General features: G+C 43.7%; 1 protein-coding gene across 2 annotated transcripts in view; it reads right to left on the bottom strand.

The window, feature by feature from the left end:
• LOC119955039 (tetraspanin-8-like) overlaps nt 1-17,148 on the bottom strand; it is a 48,192-nt gene that overhangs the window by 22,936 nt on the left and 8,108 nt on the right. Inside the window, exon 1 of one of the 2 annotated variants that reach the window (XM_038780853.1) lies at nt 9,377-9,426. The exons of the other annotated variant lie outside the window; for it this stretch is intronic. Coding sequence (XP_038636781.1) covers nt 9,377-9,394 — 18 coding nt within the window. The 5' untranslated portion in view covers nt 9,395-9,426. Of the gene's footprint in view, nt 1-9,376; nt 9,427-17,148 lie in introns of those variants that run through there. 2 annotated transcript variants of the gene reach the window in all.

The raw sequence follows: 17,148 nt of genomic DNA, 5'->3' as shown, positions 1-17,148 counted from the left end.
CCCGCCCATAGAATCAACGCTGTACATAGCACAATCATCCAAACATTACAGACATTGAAGTTCGTGGAAAAAGTTATTTGTTGTCAAAATGATTTCAATATGTTATAATGTAACAGTTTAAAAAGCAATGTTAACCTTTTTTAGATTAATATTGTGCAGCAGAAACTAACAATGTGTGATGAGACATTGTTCACAACTGGCGAGAAATCATTGCCCTAAAACCAAGAAGCCAGCAGTGTGGTGGGTAAAGGACAGTAAGAAGTCTTACAACACCAGGTTAAAGTCCAACAGGTTTGATTCAAACACTAGCTTTCGGAGCGCGGCTCCTTCCTCAGATTCACCCGAGGAAGGAGCCGCGCTCCGAAAGCTCGTGTTTGAATCAAACCTGTTGGACTTTAACCTGGTGTTGTAAGACTTCTTACTGTGCTCACCCCAGTCCAACGCCGGCATCTCCATATCGTGGGTAAAGGAGGTCATGATTCATTAAAGACGGGTAAAGGAGGTCATGATTCATTAAAGACAAAGGCCCACTTAATGCAATTTTTAGGAAAACAAAGGATTAAGGGATTTATATTTCTATTGGTAAACATTAGAAATAAGGTATAGTTTTAATTGTTTTAATTTAAATGTGTGTGTGTCTGGAAGGGAAACATCTGTACCTGATTCATGCTGTCAAAAGGTGCTCGTCAGTGTGAGGTTTGCTTAACTTCCAATTGTGTTTCCATTGTGCTTGGAATGGACTACAGCATGAAGAATAAATAAAAGGCTGAGGGGGCTTGTGAGGTAGAGAAGAGTTTAAGTTTTACTTTAGCTAATTTGATTGCAGTTGGAGATATGCAGTGAGGGAGAAGACAGCTATGATAGAAGCAGTTGGGTTAGAAGGTTAGAAAGGGAACATCTTGCTCAGCTTTGCTAGAAGAAAAACCATTCCATGGAGTAATGGTTAAGAAAACAAGTGCAGAGATCTGAAGAACAGCCCATTAAGGAATCCAGAGAAATTAAGAGGTGCCCATGAAGTTTGGAGTTAAATGAATAGTGACCAAGGTGTATTCAGAAAAATTCAAGAAAGAGTAGGTAAACAAAATGCTTCAAGTTAAAGAGACAATTGCAGTAACCAGGTTTAAAGTAGGACAACGGCCTTCAAAAGGTAAATCAAATGCCTGATGCCATTTTAATACAGTCTGGGAATCGAGAGTTACAGCATTTGTGAGCAGTTTGCACAGTAGTCAAGACAAAGAAATCATAAAGGGGTTGGTGTAAAATCCCAGATTGGGTTCACTCTTAAAAGAACCTTTGATATAATTGGCAGTTTGAAAACCTGATCTGGTTTCGGTAATGCAAACCTTCAAAGGTTTTATGATTATGATAAAAGATTTTTGGGAGTAGAGTTTGGAAATTCTCACATGACAATCATCTGGGGGGATTCTGAGGAGACACTTGGGGTTCAGAGTGGAGAGTGTATTTGCCCACTGTCATCTTGTGTGCTTAAAATGGCCTGTGTGTTAATGAGATCATTCTAGATCAAGGTGTACTGTGTAATCTGCATTAATCTAAAGGGGGAATCAAGGAGTTTTCTATTATAATCCAAAATTTTCATGTTTGTTCAATGTTTTTTTCCTTGTTGTTAAAACTAATTAGCAGTCCTGAGACTCTGTTCCTCCATGTTTATCAAAGCAAGTAAAAGATACGGGCTGGATTCTCCGCCCCGCCACATGCTCCATTATGCCGGCTAGTCAATGGGGTGTCCCGTTGTGGGGCAGCCCCATGCCATCGGGAAATTCCCAGGCTGCCGGCAAAATGGAGCATCCCGACGGCAGAGAATCCAGCCCCCGGTCTTTTGAGCCAGGGTTCCATTCTGGGATCTTCTTGTCCAGTTATATCAACAACTTGGATTGTAACAGCAATATAAAATGGGTGATCACTGGTTTTGAGCAGAAGACGGCTCAAATATGTCAGTCATAGGATTTGGTTAGAAAATTTCCAGATACAATTGGCCGTACCACAAGGTGTTTCAACAAACTTCAAATTTAAATGTTTAGTGTTGGAAGAGAGCAACATAGAACATACATACAGTGCAGAAGGAGGCCATTTGGCCCATCGGGTCTGCACCGACCCACTTAAGCCCTCACCCTCCACCCTATCCCCATAACCCAATAACCCCTCCTAACCTTTTTTGGTCACTAAGGGCAATTTAGCATGGCCAATCCACCCAACCTGCACGTCTTTGGACTGTGGGAGGACACCGGAGCACCCGGAGGAAACCCACGCAGACACGGGGAGAACGTGCAGACTCCGCACAGACAGTGACCCAGCAGGGAATCGAACCCGGGACCCTGGCGCTGAACATCTCCTCTAAGTTTTTTATTAAATTCAACTCAAAATGTTGGGCATTCTAATGGATTTCCATTATAATTTCCTCCACTTAATTGCACAAATACAAATTATAATGCAGCACATGGTGACCAGACATCCCAGTTCTGCCGGGACAGGTGCAATTTTTCATGAAACATCCATCTGGAATTAAATATCTAATGTTGACCATGAAAGCATTTTCGATTGTTGTGAAAACCTATATTGTTCACTGATGCCCTTTCGGGAAGGAAATTTATCATCCTTACCTGGTCTGGCTGACATGTAACTCCAGATCCACAGCAATGTGGCTGACTCTTAAATGTCCTCCAAAATGGCCGAACAATTAGGGATGGGAACTAAATGCTGGCCCAGCCTGCGACACCCGCATCCCATGAATTAACTTTTTAAAAAGACGTTCCGACAATTTGGCTCAAAATGTCCCAGTTTTGCAGATTTTCCTTCCCAATCACAGATTGCCGTCAACACTTCACCTTTTCACACATCAGCATCTCTTCACGTCTCACATTCCTTTCCTTGTGTAAGTATTGCTGTTGGCAAACCCACCCCCTTCCGCAAACTGGAACGCCCCCATTTAAGCAGCTGTTCTGGGATGCTCGCCAACGCACAGAACCGCGTCAGGGCAAATTCCTTCTCACTCCCCACCCACAATGGACTGGTTCTCAATGGGGCAACTTTTTTGCTACCCTGGTTGGTTTGCCATCCAGTGCTTTGAATGGCCATTCTGTCAGGACACCGATTAGCCAATCAGGGATTCCATGGAAGAGGGCAGTGAAGGAGAATTGGAGGCCAATGTGAGGAACCTGCAAGCAGTAGGTTGGGGTGTGGGGGGGGGGGGGGGGGGGGGGGAAAGATTTATAGGAGTTACTGGAGAAAATCTACCATCAGGATCTCCTATAAATTAGCCCTTTGACTATCTGGGAGATGGGAAGGAATCAGCCTCTGGGTGACGACAGCCGATTGACGGTGGAGTCCGCCAACCGCACATGAGGAGGTATCGGACATTGGTAAAATACCAATCAGTGCTGAAAGTGGTGGGAGGCAAGTTTGGCCAGGCTGTGGCACATTCAACCAAACTTTTAATTGAAAGATTGTCCGCACTTTCCTGCTTGAAGCTTGAGATGAAAACAAAATCTTGAGGCGCACTCGTTAATTTGAAATGAGAGTCTGGCTGAAAATGTCTATTGTTATAATCCAGTGCACGACTGAAAATAAAGGCGGCTTTTAAATGGAGATTGGTCGTACCATTGGGCACTGCACAGTAAAGCTAGAGCGTAATTGAGGATTCTAGGATCTTGTGACAAACAAAGAACTGGTTCTGTTTTTTTTTAAAGAGGAAGTGAGGCAGAGATGTAATTGAAACAAAGGTCTGTGGTTCGTTACTGCTGTTTTCAACAATCTTTAGAATTGCCAACTCTGGCTGGACATATTCCAGAAGATGTCATCACATACCCTTCCAGCTTCAATTGGCCTTTCCCCAGACTCCTGCCATTGGTCATTTAACATGTCAAACACCACAGAGCTCCACCTTCCCAAGGTTTTTCAATGTGCCCCGGTTTGTAATTTTGAAAATTCACTCAATACAGCAAGAAGCCATTTGCTCCTCATTTGTCAGTAGCGAATTTAGGCCTTTATTCATTTTTGAATGCTGTATCAATTTAACAATCGCTTGCATCAAAACATTTCACAATTCAACAACCGTCATAGTTTTGCTAATCTCCACCTTAATGTAATCTTGTGATCGAGCTCATTAACTTGTCATTCAGCTACCAAAGGATTCAGATTTACCTCATCTATTCCTTTTGTTACTCTAAACATCAGATTTTCCCTGTATCTGCTCAATTGGAGGGAATATAGTTATGGAATTAGTTCCCCCAATCATCCTCCCTTTCAAAATGTAAACTCTGGTAACATTATGATCTGCATTGCACTTTCTGCACATTTACTAATATGCCACTGATAAAATGTGGAGCTCAAACTGTGCGCGTATTCCACATGTGACCTGTTGCTTGGAGATCTTCACACCTCCTTTGCTCTTATATTCAATTGCTCTCAATATGAAATCTAAATTCCATTTACCTTCAAATCTTTTAATAAAACTTATTCACCAATGTTTTGCCATCGAGTTGAAAAAAAGGCCACTTCAAAAGATTATATTTCCAATTGCCAAATGTGGACTGTATTATCTTTTCCTGAACTAAGTTGTATGTTCCTCTGGCTTGCCCATTCACTCTCCGATCTTGAAAAAAACATGAAACCGGAGACATATTGAGGGCCGATGGAGCCATCAGCCGCAGGAATTGGAACATGATCCAGCAGTGAATCGTCTGGTCCCACCCACCACGGGAACCATGACAGGCAAAACGGAAAATTTGCCTGACCATTTAAAAGCCCATTGACCTCGGGTGGGATATTTTCCTACTCAGAGCGGGTGCAACCAGAAAATCTCGCTCCCAGCTCGCTTAGGTCAATGCACCTTTCCAAATTGTACTTCTGGGCCAGCATCATCCAGACCATCATTGTCCATACAACATGCGCCTTTTGGATTTTTTTTCCTGCCCCAGGGTACTGAGGTCAATTACAGCAGCTCATCAAATCATCAGCTCATTCTTCATAAACTATAAATGCAACGTACACAGTTTAGTATGGGGGGGGGGGGGGGGGAGGAGCATCTTTAAAAAAATATAATAGTCAAAGACACACGTGGCCTAGAACTTCCAATTGTCATAATATACATCCATGTATAAAATGGAGTGCAGACAGGCAGTGATTGACATACAGGATGACCAGTAAGCACACAGAACACAGCAGCCAATCACCGGACAGGACACGACCACTACAAAGCCAGAGGGCACCAGTTTTCCCGCTCTCTCGGGATCCAGCCTCTGGGACAGTCAGAGCTCGTGAGCATAGCCAGTGCAGACACCATGTGGTAGTCAGTAAGTCTGGTCAGGCTAGCCTGAGGTCTCCAGTCAAGTCAGCATAGTGTCAACCCACAGTTGAACATGTAAAATAGTTAGATGTTAAATAAAATCATGTTGCATCTCATCAAGTGTTGGAAGTCTGTCTCTCGCTACACTGCATCAAACGCAGTCCACATAGACCCAGCCTGCCCAACACATCACCAATCTCTGGACAGTCGTACTCCAAAAGGTACCCCCCCCCCCAGCAATATGCAGTGGGGATCCCTCAGAAGTCCCGTATCACTGGTTACACAAGAATTTCCCAGGAGGTTTGGGCTTCTAATGGGCAATTACCCTCCATCTGGAACGTTCTAAACCTATGTTAAAGTTGGAGACTTTAGATAGTTGGGACTTACGAACCAGAATAGTTCCACGGGAAGATTTAGAAGGATTAAAACTAGTTCTAATTCTGGTGTAGCTCTAAGTTACGAACCATGCTGATGTTAAATGTGAGGGTAAACTCGGTTCATAGCCGTGTTTGTGCATTTTTGGTATAATGTGAGGAACAATTTGCAGCCCAGTGAGGACCATTCCAGTCATTTTGTCAACAATTATAAAACATATTTATGGACTGAAATAAAGGCAAAAACACACACAAGGACTGAGTATTTATGATTATACACACAATTTTACATGAAACTATCTGCGAGTCCCCAACTACTCTACATTGCTGTACTAGCCACCCCCTTTTCCCAAACAACATGTAATATTCAGTAACTCTATTAGCTAAATCTAGCAAATAATTATCACAACCCAGGTTACGGTGGCCATGTCTGGGGCACAGTCTTCAGGTTCAGCAAAGACGGAAAATGACGACTTCTTGGAAGCGATGGGTGAGATTCTACGGCCTCGTCGGCGGGAAGCAGCGTGCCGTTCACTGGTGGTGGGATTTTCTGCTCCCGCTGCTGTCACCACCACAGAGCCCCCCCCCCCCCCCCCCCCCCCCCCCACACACACACACAGAACAGCCCTCCCCAGCACTGACCCCTGACCGAGACTCTTCCCCCTCCCGGGTCAGTATTCAGCTGTGTGCCTCCGAAAAGATCTGCTCACCAGTTGCACATTGTGGGGGACCCGTCATGATTCAGGGCGGGGTAAATGGAAAATTTAATGTGGGGGACATTCAATGGCCTGTTAATTATATTTAAATTGATGCAAATTGGAACCCAACTTTTAAAGTCGGGATTCCCCTTATGTCATTGGCGGGGGAGGGGGTCAATTGATCAGATAATCCTACCAGCGTAAAAGCTGTTTTGTGACTCCCTCCCGATTCTCTACTGCTTCCGTTGTCGACCCCTACCTCCCTGGAAATAGGAGCTGAAAATCCCCCCCTCCCCCCTCCCCTCCGCCCCGCATGGCTCAAATTGATCAAGATCACACATGAACTATCATGGGCCACATGTGGCCAGATGGCTGACACCTAGTTAGCACATCAGCCAATATGAGCAAATCTATGGGAATAGGATAAGTGAGACATAAGCGGAGCAGAACTGATTCCCTCTGAATTACCGTCAACACTCCAGCTGGAGTGCTGGTGAGAATGACACGTCATAGAATTATCATAGAGAATTTACAGTGCAGGAGTCTGCACCAGCCCTTAGAAAGAGCACCCCACCGGAGCTCACACCTCCGCTCTATCCCCGTAACCCAATCCAACCATTTTGGACACCAAGGGCAATTTAGCATGGCCAATCCACCTAACCTGCACATCTTTGGACTGTGAAGGGCAGCACGGTGGCCTAGTGGTTAGCACAACCGCCTCACGGCGCTGAGGTCCCAGGTTCGATCCCGGCTCTGGGTCACTGTCCGTGTGGAGTTTGCACGTTCTCCCCGTGTCTGCGTGGGATTCTGCCCCCACAACCCAAAAATGTGCAGAGTAGGTGGATTGGCCATGCTAAATTGCCCCTTAATTGGAAAAAATAATTGGCTAATCTAAATTTATTTTTTTTTAAATCTTTGGACTGTGGGAGGAAACCGGAGCACCCGGAAGAAACCCACACAGGCACGAGGAAACGTGCAGACCGCACCGACAGTGACCCAAACCGGGATTCAAACCTGGAACTCTGGAGCTGTGAAGCAACTGTGCTAACCACTGTGCCACTGTGTCGCCCATTAAATGACCAGCATGAAAACAAATCTTGTTCTGATTCAAAGCCTCCACAATCTGCTAGACTGGAAAATTCAACCCGAATATTTATTTTTATTTATGGGCGTCGCTGGCTGGGCCAGCATTTACTGCCCATCCCTGGGGCATTTAAGAGTATACCACATTTCTGGAGTCACATGTAGGCCAGACCAGGTACGAATGGCAGATTTCCTTCACTAAAAGGGCATCAGTGAACCAGATGGGTTCTTACTGACTAAATTGGTAGTGGACCGGGTTCGAATTCCGGCCCTGGGTCATATCCGTCTGGAGTTTGCACATTCTCCCCATGTCTGCACGGGTTCTACCCCCAAAACCCAAAGATCTGCAGGTTAAGTGGATGGGACACGCTAAATTTCCCCTTAATTTTTTTTTTGTTTAAATTTAGAGTATCCAATTCATTTTTTCCAATTAAGGGGCAATTTAGCGTGGCCAATCCACCAATCCTGCACATCTTTTGGGTTGTGGGGGCGAAACCCACGCAAACACGGGAGAATGTGCAAACTCAACACGGACAGTGACCCAGAGCCGGGATCGAACCTGGGACCTCGGCACCGTGAGGCAACCGTGCTAACCACTTGCGTCATCGTGCAGTCCTTAAATGGAAAAATAATAATTGGGTATTCTACATTTAAAAAAATAAATAAATAAATAGGTAGTGGAAGCAGAGACCCTAAAACTCTTAACCTGGATCCGCAAAGCTGCATGGTTATGGGCTATATGCAGGAAGATGGGATTAGAAAGTCGGCATGGACAAGTTGGACCGAATGACCCCCTTCGGTGCTGCATCATTTCTATGCTTCTATGCTAAGTACAAAGCCTAATTAATGAGCTTGTTCCCATGTACATCTATCCAAGGAAGGAAGCTCCTCCACGTTTAACAGCACCTTCCTATCCCACAACCATGATCATCTAGAAGGACAAGGGCAGCAGATACCTGGGAACACCAGCACCTGGAAGCACACCTCCAAGCCACACACCACCCTGACTTGGAAATATATCACCATTCCTTCACGATTGCCAATTCAAAATCCTAGAACTCCCTCCCTAACAGCACATTGGTGCATCTTCGCCACGTGGAGTGCAGCTGTTCAAGAAGGCAGCTTACCACTGCCTTGTTAATGGCAATTAGTGATAGGCAATAAATGCTGGACTAGCCATAGGCCAACACACCCATGTATGAATTTTTGGAAAAAAAAAACACACACACTATCAGTAATGGCTTTTAGCACAACTATCTCAGGCTGGTACATACAGTAAAAACTGCACCCTTGGAAGAATATATCAATGTCTGAAGGGGTAGGAATCAATGAACTGTCGAGGGAGTGCCTGTTTACTTAACATTAATATTAACCTTGACTAACTACAAGCAATTAGCGAGATCTACGTGGTTTTCACGAGCATGTACTGCAAGGAAGTAATAAAGGATAATGTACGCCCCACATATCAATTACTCTGAACATGGCTATCTTATCAACAAGAAATGTGTGTGTGTGTGTGTGTGTGTGTGTGTGTGTGTGTGTTCACAGGAATTGGTTTCCTCCCAATATTTATTAGGGGAAAAAAATTACTGCTGAGAAGACATCAAGATTTCTAGAAAAGGAGTTGCACTGTTTCGCCAAATTATCAAATTGGAAATAAAGAATGAAATCTTCAAGAAGTGATCCATGCGCTTTGGTCAAACTCTCAATTATCGAGGGCTAAAACTCCTACAAGGGGCTGATCAGGGGGTCAGTGGCAGTCTTATAGTATGTTGAGCGTGAGGATGCAGAAATGCAAATGCTACAGTTCCACATGCACATTACAATTTGAATGACTTCAGTTTTAATCACAATCGTAATAGTTACTTTCTGCAGCCTGGTAAGTAACAAGACGCCAATTAAAGAAGAAAAACAATAACCCAAAATACAAAGAACATGGAGTACTTGATGCAGTTATTAACTCCGGCCATTTTCCAGCGGGCTTTTATTTTTTAACCTATTTCCCGGCCACCGAGTGTATGGTGTTTCTCTCCTCCTGGCTAACCTGATAACGAATGAGCCACTCCTACTGGGGCTGGAATTAAACGTTTAGAAGGGAGGCTGCGTGTTGCTGCATTTGACACGGTACAAAACATGGCGAGTTTAGCAAATGCACTGAGTGTGGCCATCAGGGAGGTGGTGACCCCTGTGAGCTCAGCAGAATATGGAACCAGACTAATGTGGTGTCCATATTTTCTTTTTATAAAAAGTGATGAAACAGACCCAGCCAACTACATAACATGCATTATTTTCAGCAACCACGAGCATACTGCAACCCAGTGATACTAAAGCCACATTCGTGAGCTTGTTCCCATGCGCATCTGTCCAGGGAAGGAAGCCCCTCCACATTCAACAGCACCTTCCAAACCCACAACCATGATCTAGAAGGACAAGGGCAGCAGATACCTGGGAACACCACTAAATCAGTTAATTCTTTTAAAAATTTGTTTACGGGATGTGGGCGTCACTGGCTATGCCAGCATTTATTGCCCATCCCTAGTTGGCCTTCAGAAAGCGGTGGTGAGTTGCCTTCTTGAACCGTTGCAGTCCTTCAGGTGTAGTTACACCCACTGTGCTGTTAGAGAGGGAGTTGCAGGATTTTGTCCCAGCGACAGCAAAGGGATGGCGATATATTTCCAGGCCAGGTGAGTGACTTGGAGGGGAACCTCCAGGTGGTGGGGGTCCTCTAGATGGTAGTGGCCATGGGCTTGCAAGGTGCTGACAAAGGAATCTTGGGTGAGTTACTGCTGTGCAACTTGTAGATGGTACAGAAGGCTGCTACTGTTCGTGGGTGGTGGAGAGTTTGAATGATTGTGGAAGGAGGAGCAAACAAGCTTTGTCCTGGATTTGTCCTCGAGCTTCTTGAGTGTTGTTGGACCTGCACTCATCCAGGCAAGTGGAGAATATTCCATTGCACTCCTGACTTGTGCCTTGTAGATGGTTGACAGGCTTTGCGGGTGAGGAGGTGCGTTATTCGGCGTAGGATTCCTAGCCTTTTGACCTGCCCTGGGTAGCCACAGTATTAATGTGGCTAGTCCAGTTCAGTTTCTGATCAATAGTAACCCCCAGGATGTTGATTGTGGGGAATTCAGCAATGGTAATGCCATTGAATGTCAAGGGGTGGTGGTTAGATCCTCTCTTGTAGGAGATGGTCATTGCCTGACACTTGCGTGGCGCGAATGTAACTTGCCACTTCTCAGCCCAAGCCTGGATATTGTCCAGGTCTCGCTGCATTTGGGCACACACTGCTTCATTACCTGAGGAGTCACGAATGGTGCTGAACATTGTGCAGGCATCTGCAAACATGCCTACTTCTGACCTTATGATGGAAGGCAGGTCACTGGTGAAGCAGCTGAAGGTGACTGGGCCCAGGAGACTACCTGGAGGAACTGAGGATTAGTATTCAAGTTATTTCTCATGTCTTCCTCTCCCAAAGAAGCAAAAAAATGTTACCCAAATTCTACATGTTCAGACAATTCCCCTTAAATTCAAGATAACGTGATGTACCTGTTTGTTAGAAAAGACAGGCTTACCACCTCCTTCAGTGTATGCAAAAGTAGATTTCAACATCTAAACCTCTTCTATAACTCTCTTTCCTCTTCAAAGGTGTTCCTTACAGCCTCCCCCTTTAACCAAGCATTTGCTCACCTGAACTAACATTTCAGTCTTTGGCACAGAGTCAAATTTTGCTTGAAAATGCTCCTGCAAATTATTTTGTATGTTTTTTTTTTAAATAAAGAGTACCGAATTTGTTTACCCCCAATTGAGGGAAAATTTAGCATGGTCAATCCACCTACCCTGCACATCTTTGGGTTGTGGGGATGAGACCAAGCAGACATGGGGAGAATGTGCAAACTCCACATGGACAGTGACCCGGGATCGAACCCAGGTCCCTGCCATTGTGCTGCCCAATGTGTGGCGTTTTTGTACATTTAGAGGCACAATGGGCGCGAACTGTTGACCTCGTCAGGCCGACGTGGGAAATCTCTCTAAGATTTACGATGGTTGTTCCGCCTCACGAGATCTAAAGAGATCACTGGGCATGATCCAGATTTGCATATTCAAGCAAGGTCTCGTTGGGGCGTTTGCCGAAAATTGAAATTGCTGTTGTTAAGATCAGAAGTAGCCAGTAAATTCAGCCAGAACTATTTCACAGCGTAATGAACCAATGTAATAGGACATGTTATTGAAGGACATGTTATTGAAGGAAATGGCTTCAAAGAGAATTAAAAATTCATATCAAGAGAAGGGAGCAATCGAAGGTTGGATTAGAACATGCGTTTGAGATCAACCAAAGAGCTGTGGGTTTGTGAGCCAAATAGCTTTTCCACGATATCTTAAAAGCCATAATGCTGTTACTCCAATGCCAATAAACAAAGATAAGACACATTTGCGAATTTCTATGCTGTTTTTTAATAAATTTAGAGTGCCCAATTATTTTGTATGTTTTTTTTAAAATAAAGAGTACCCAATTTGTTTACCCCCAATTAAGGGGCAATTTAGCGTGGCCAATCCACCTAACCTGCACATCTTTGGGTTGGGGGGGTGAAACCCACGCAGACACAGGGAGAATGTGCAAACTCCACACGGACAGTGAGCCAGGGCCAGGATTAAAACCCGGGTCCTCAGCGCCGCAGTCCCAGTGCTAACCACTGCGCCGTATGCCGCCCTGATTTCTATGCTTTTTGACTGATATTTACAAATATGCATATACTAATATCAATGAACTATCAAATTGAATTCAAATATTAAAACAAGTGTCACAGGTAGTTTCTTTATTGATAATAAACATCTGTGCCTGTAAGAGACTCATGTGGTCAGCTAGCGGTGATAGGCTAGCTATTAGCGAGGGCAATGGCACATGACCTCGTGTTGCTTGGCAAAACTGTGCAACTATAACTTCTGACGTTTGATCCAAGCATCAGCAGCAACAGAATTCTACTCAACCACAAGCTGTAACCTCATGGCCCAGGATATTCCCCACTCTAGATGTTATCACCAAGCCAGGGAATTAACCCTGGTTCAATGTAGAGTGCGGGAAGGAATGCCAGGAACAACACCAGGCATACTGAAAAATTAGATTCAACCTGGTGAAGCTACAACACAGGACTACTTCTATGTCAAACAGCATAAGCAGCAAGTGATGGACAGGGCAACCAACAGCTCAGATCTAAGCTCTGTAGTCCTGCCACATGCAGTCGTGAATGGTGATGGCCGACTAAACAATTCACTGCAGGAGGAGGAGGGTACACAAATATCCCCATTCTCAATGATGGAGATGCCAAGCACATCCATACAAATGGCAAGGCTGAAGAATTTACTACAATCTTCAACCAGATGTGCCAAGTGGATGATTGATCTCAATCTTCTCAGCATCACAACTCCACGTGATATCAAGAAACGTCTGAAGGTACTGGATACCGCAAAGGCTGTGGGCCCTGACAATATCCCATAAATAGTCCTGAAGGTTTTGTGTTCCAGAACTGGTCTTGCTCTAAGTCAAGCTGTTCCAGTACAGCTACAACAATGGCATCTACCCGGAAATATGGAAAATGGCCAGCGTATGGCCTGTACACAAAAGGCAGGACAAATTCAACCCAGCCAATTACCAACCCATCATCAGTCTACTTTCAATCATCATTAACGTGATGCAAGGGTCATCAACAGTGCTATCAAGTGGCATTTGTTTTGCAATAACCTGCTCACAGACACAGTTTGGGTTTCACCGAGGTCACGTTCAGTGTGATGATATGCATAAGCACTCTTGCATATAATAATGTACACGACCTCCGACCAGCAGGTGGCAGTGTAAACCTACCATGTGACTCTGTGCCTCGGGGAGTTCGTGAACAGTTATATCTTGCAGGAGCTCTTGGATAATTTGTTAGTGTCAGTAGTTTGTGATATATTTATTCCAGTTATCTTTACCACGCATTTGTTTTATAATAAATTATTTTAACTAGTCAAGAACTAGATGTTTGTTGTGCATCATTCCTAGCTGCCAGTGCACAAGAATATGACCTGGTACCAGAACTCAAGATCGACTAAGAACAAGGTGATTCTGAGAAGATCCGAACAATTAAAGATAACTTGGAAGAAGTTAGTACAATAAGAAAACATTTTTTTTCTATTAACCTCGTAAGCTACTGGCTAATAGTATTCAATGCACTGTAAAGCTTTGAAGTCCAGGATGGAGGGTCTCATGGCACCTCAACCGCTTCGAGTGACAGGTAATGTAGATGAAATTGGCATGTGTTCAAACAGCAGTTCAAACTCTATGTTGCAGTTGTTGGTCTGCAGGTACAGGTGTATCTCGATGCTGCTCACTGTAGCAGGACACCAAGTAATAGAAAGTTTTAACACGTTTTTCTTCGCTAGTGAGGCCGATAGCAAGAACTTTGAGATTGTTCTAAAGTAATTTGATCGGCATTGCTTTCCTGAAAAAAAAATGAGACGTTTGACTCCATATTTCTCACATGCAGCCAGAAAGCAGGCAAATGATTGGATAGTTTTCTAAGCAACTAGCGGTTGAAGGCGCAGTCATCAATGATCCATAATCAGATCGTGTTCATGATTTCTAATGACAAGATATGAGAGAGGCTTTTAAGAGAAAATGATGATGCTATCAAAATATGTCACACATCACAACAGATAAGGACTTTGAATATCAGACATTTTGGTGCAAAGGTAGAAGAGGTAGCCGATGCCATTAGTGTAGTGACGAACTTGAGTAAAAAACGTGGTCCCAGCAAAGGTGGCCATTTTGAGTGGCTGACCCGATTCTCCATTTCATGCCAGAGATGCGACAAATGACATTTGCCATGATAATGTCCAGAGTTTAGAAAGATATGCTCCAAATGTAACAGCAAAAATCATTTTGCTACTCAATACTTTTCCAGGAAAAAAGCAGAACAAACAAGCAATCAACATAATTGATGAAGTATGCCTCAAAGACAGGTTCTTCGTCGACATGATTTCTAGTGAGGACAAGGATAATCAAGGCATGCAAAATGATAACACTTTCATGACAATTTGCAGCAACAGTGAATTAAATGCAAATACTCCAAAAGACAAATGGACTGTTCCATTAATGACACATTAATAAACTTCAAACTCGACACAGGAGGGCTAATCTTATCAATGACAGATTTTAAAGAGCTGAGAATTAAACCACAAGCATTAAACAAAGAAATACTATTAAATTGAAAGACTACAACGGATATAAAATTACAATGCCAGAGCATACGGGCTCAGTGTAAATGTGAAAAACAGAGTTAACACTGTACAATTTTCCATTATAGAGGCGGAACATGAATCTCTACTAGGAGTGGAAGCATGTGAGGAACTTCAGCTAGTTAAGTGGGTTTACAGTGCAGACAGCACTGCAACCAGACAACATACATCAGTAGGTTCCATACTGAAGGAAGTTCCTGATTTATTTCAAGGCCGTGGCACTTTACCGTACACGTATAAAATCAAATTAAAGGAGAACGCGAAGCCAGTAATACACACACCGAGACGTGTAACAGCTCCATTGAAAGACAAATTGAAGGCTGAGCGAGAAAGGATGACAGCTTTAGGCGCAATTATACGCACAGAAGAACCTACAGATTGCGTCAATTCCATGGTTTTTGTCAAAATAAAGGAAGAAATTACCAAAGACACAGTCTTGCAAAAGGTGATAACACATCACCACGAAAGATGGTCTAAATCAGGGGTGGGCAAACTACGGCCCGCGGGCCGCATGCGGCCCGCCAAAGGTATTTCTGCGGCCCACCAAGTCATTAAAAAAAAAAAAAAAATTTTTTTTTAATTTTTTTTTTTTTTAATTTTTTTTTAAGGTTAATGGGGGGGGGGGCTGTTGGGTTACTTACTGGTATAGGGTGGATACGTTGACTTGAGTAGGGTGATCATTGCTCGGCACAACGTCGAGGGCCGAAGGGCCTGTTCTGTGCTGTACTGTTCTATGTTCTATATGAGGCGCCCAGAATCATAACCGGGTGAAGTAATTATTTTACTTAATATACTATGCGGCCCTTTGTGAATTGTGAATTTCTGAATGTGGCCCTTGCACGGAAAAGTTTGCCCACCCCTGGTCTAAATGTTCCTGCTCAAGACATTATAATGCAAGGGCAGAGCTATGTGATGCTAATGGATTTTTGCTGCAAAAACAAAGAATTGTACTTCTACAATCATTAAGGTCAGTGATGTGCGGGTTAGGTGGATTGGCCATGCTAAATTGCCCACAGTGTCCAAAATTGCCCTAAGTGTTGGGTGGGGTTACTGGGTTATGGGGATGGGGTGGAGGTGTGGACCTTGGGTCGGTGCTCTTTCCTAGAGCGGTGCAGACTTGATGGGCCGAATGGCCTCCTTCTGCACTGTAAATTCTATGATTCTGAGCAAAATCCATGAACTGCATGTGGGAAGAAAAAAGTGCAAGAGAAGAGCTGAAGGAGACACAGTTTATTGAAGCAATTGTAAAAAAAACTGCACACAGTGTAGGAAGCTAAAAAGCTGCACGTGGTGTAGGAAGCTTCAGTTAAAACAGCCAAAACACATTCAATGGCATTACTATCGCTGAGTCCACCATTATCAACACTCCAAGCGCTACCATTGACTAGAAACAAAACTGGGCTAGCCATATAGATGCTGTGGCTACCAGAGAAGACCAAAGTTTAGGAATGCTGTGGTGAGTATCTCACCTTCAGACTCCTTAAAGCCTTCCACAATTTACAAGGCACAAGTCAGGAGTGTGACGGAATACTCTCTCCTTGCCTGGATGAGTGTAGCTCCGACAACACTCAAGAAGCTTGACACTATCCAGGACAAAGCAACCCATTTGATTGGCACCCCAATCACAAACACTGACTTTGCACGCAACAAACAAACACAGTAGCAACAGTGTGTACCATCTACAGGTGCTAGAGAAACAATGGTAGTTTTAAGGGAATTAGATTTGTATTGGTAAACATTAGAAATAAGGTATAGTTTTATGAGGGTTTAATTTAGTGTTTGTGACTGGAAGGGTAAACCCTATAGTTAGATTCATGTTGGAAGTGTTTGTATGTGTGAGAGCCGGTTCAATTCTAACTGTGTTTCTAATGTGCTTAGAGAGGGCTATGGTGAAAGAATAAAATAAAGGCATAAGCATGTGAATGTTACTTACCAGCAGGAGTCTTATAGGTAGAGAAGCTTTTAAGATTTAATTAGCTAATTTGATTGTAGTTAAAGATAGGTGGTAAGAGAGAAGAAATCCCCAACAGCTCTGCTAGAAGCAGTTTGCTTTCAAAGGCTGAAGTGGGAACATCGCTCTCAGCCTTGCTTGAAGAAAAGCCATATTATGGAATAATGATCAAGAAAACAGATGTCACACATAGTCCAGCTAGTTCAGGAAACTAGAGAAATGAAGTGTCCAAGAAATCTGGGGTTGAGTGAACCAAGGTTATGGTTCAGAAGAATTCAAGGAAGAATAAATATAGTGTCCTGAGTTAAAGACAATTGCAGTAACCAGATTTGAAGTGGGACAGCAAACTTCAGCTGGAGGTGAAACATTTGATACCATTTTAATGCAGTCTGAGAATCAAAAGTTAAAGAATTTGTGAGCAGTTTTTCCAGCAGTCGAGACAAAAAAAATCCTAAAGGGGTTGGTGTA

Source organism: Scyliorhinus canicula, chromosome 20, assembly GCF_902713615.1.
Source record: "Scyliorhinus canicula chromosome 20, sScyCan1.1, whole genome shotgun sequence".
Classification (NCBI taxonomy): domain Eukaryota; kingdom Metazoa; phylum Chordata; class Chondrichthyes; order Carcharhiniformes; family Scyliorhinidae; genus Scyliorhinus; species Scyliorhinus canicula.
This window is presented reverse-complemented; position numbering and strand designations above follow the sequence as displayed.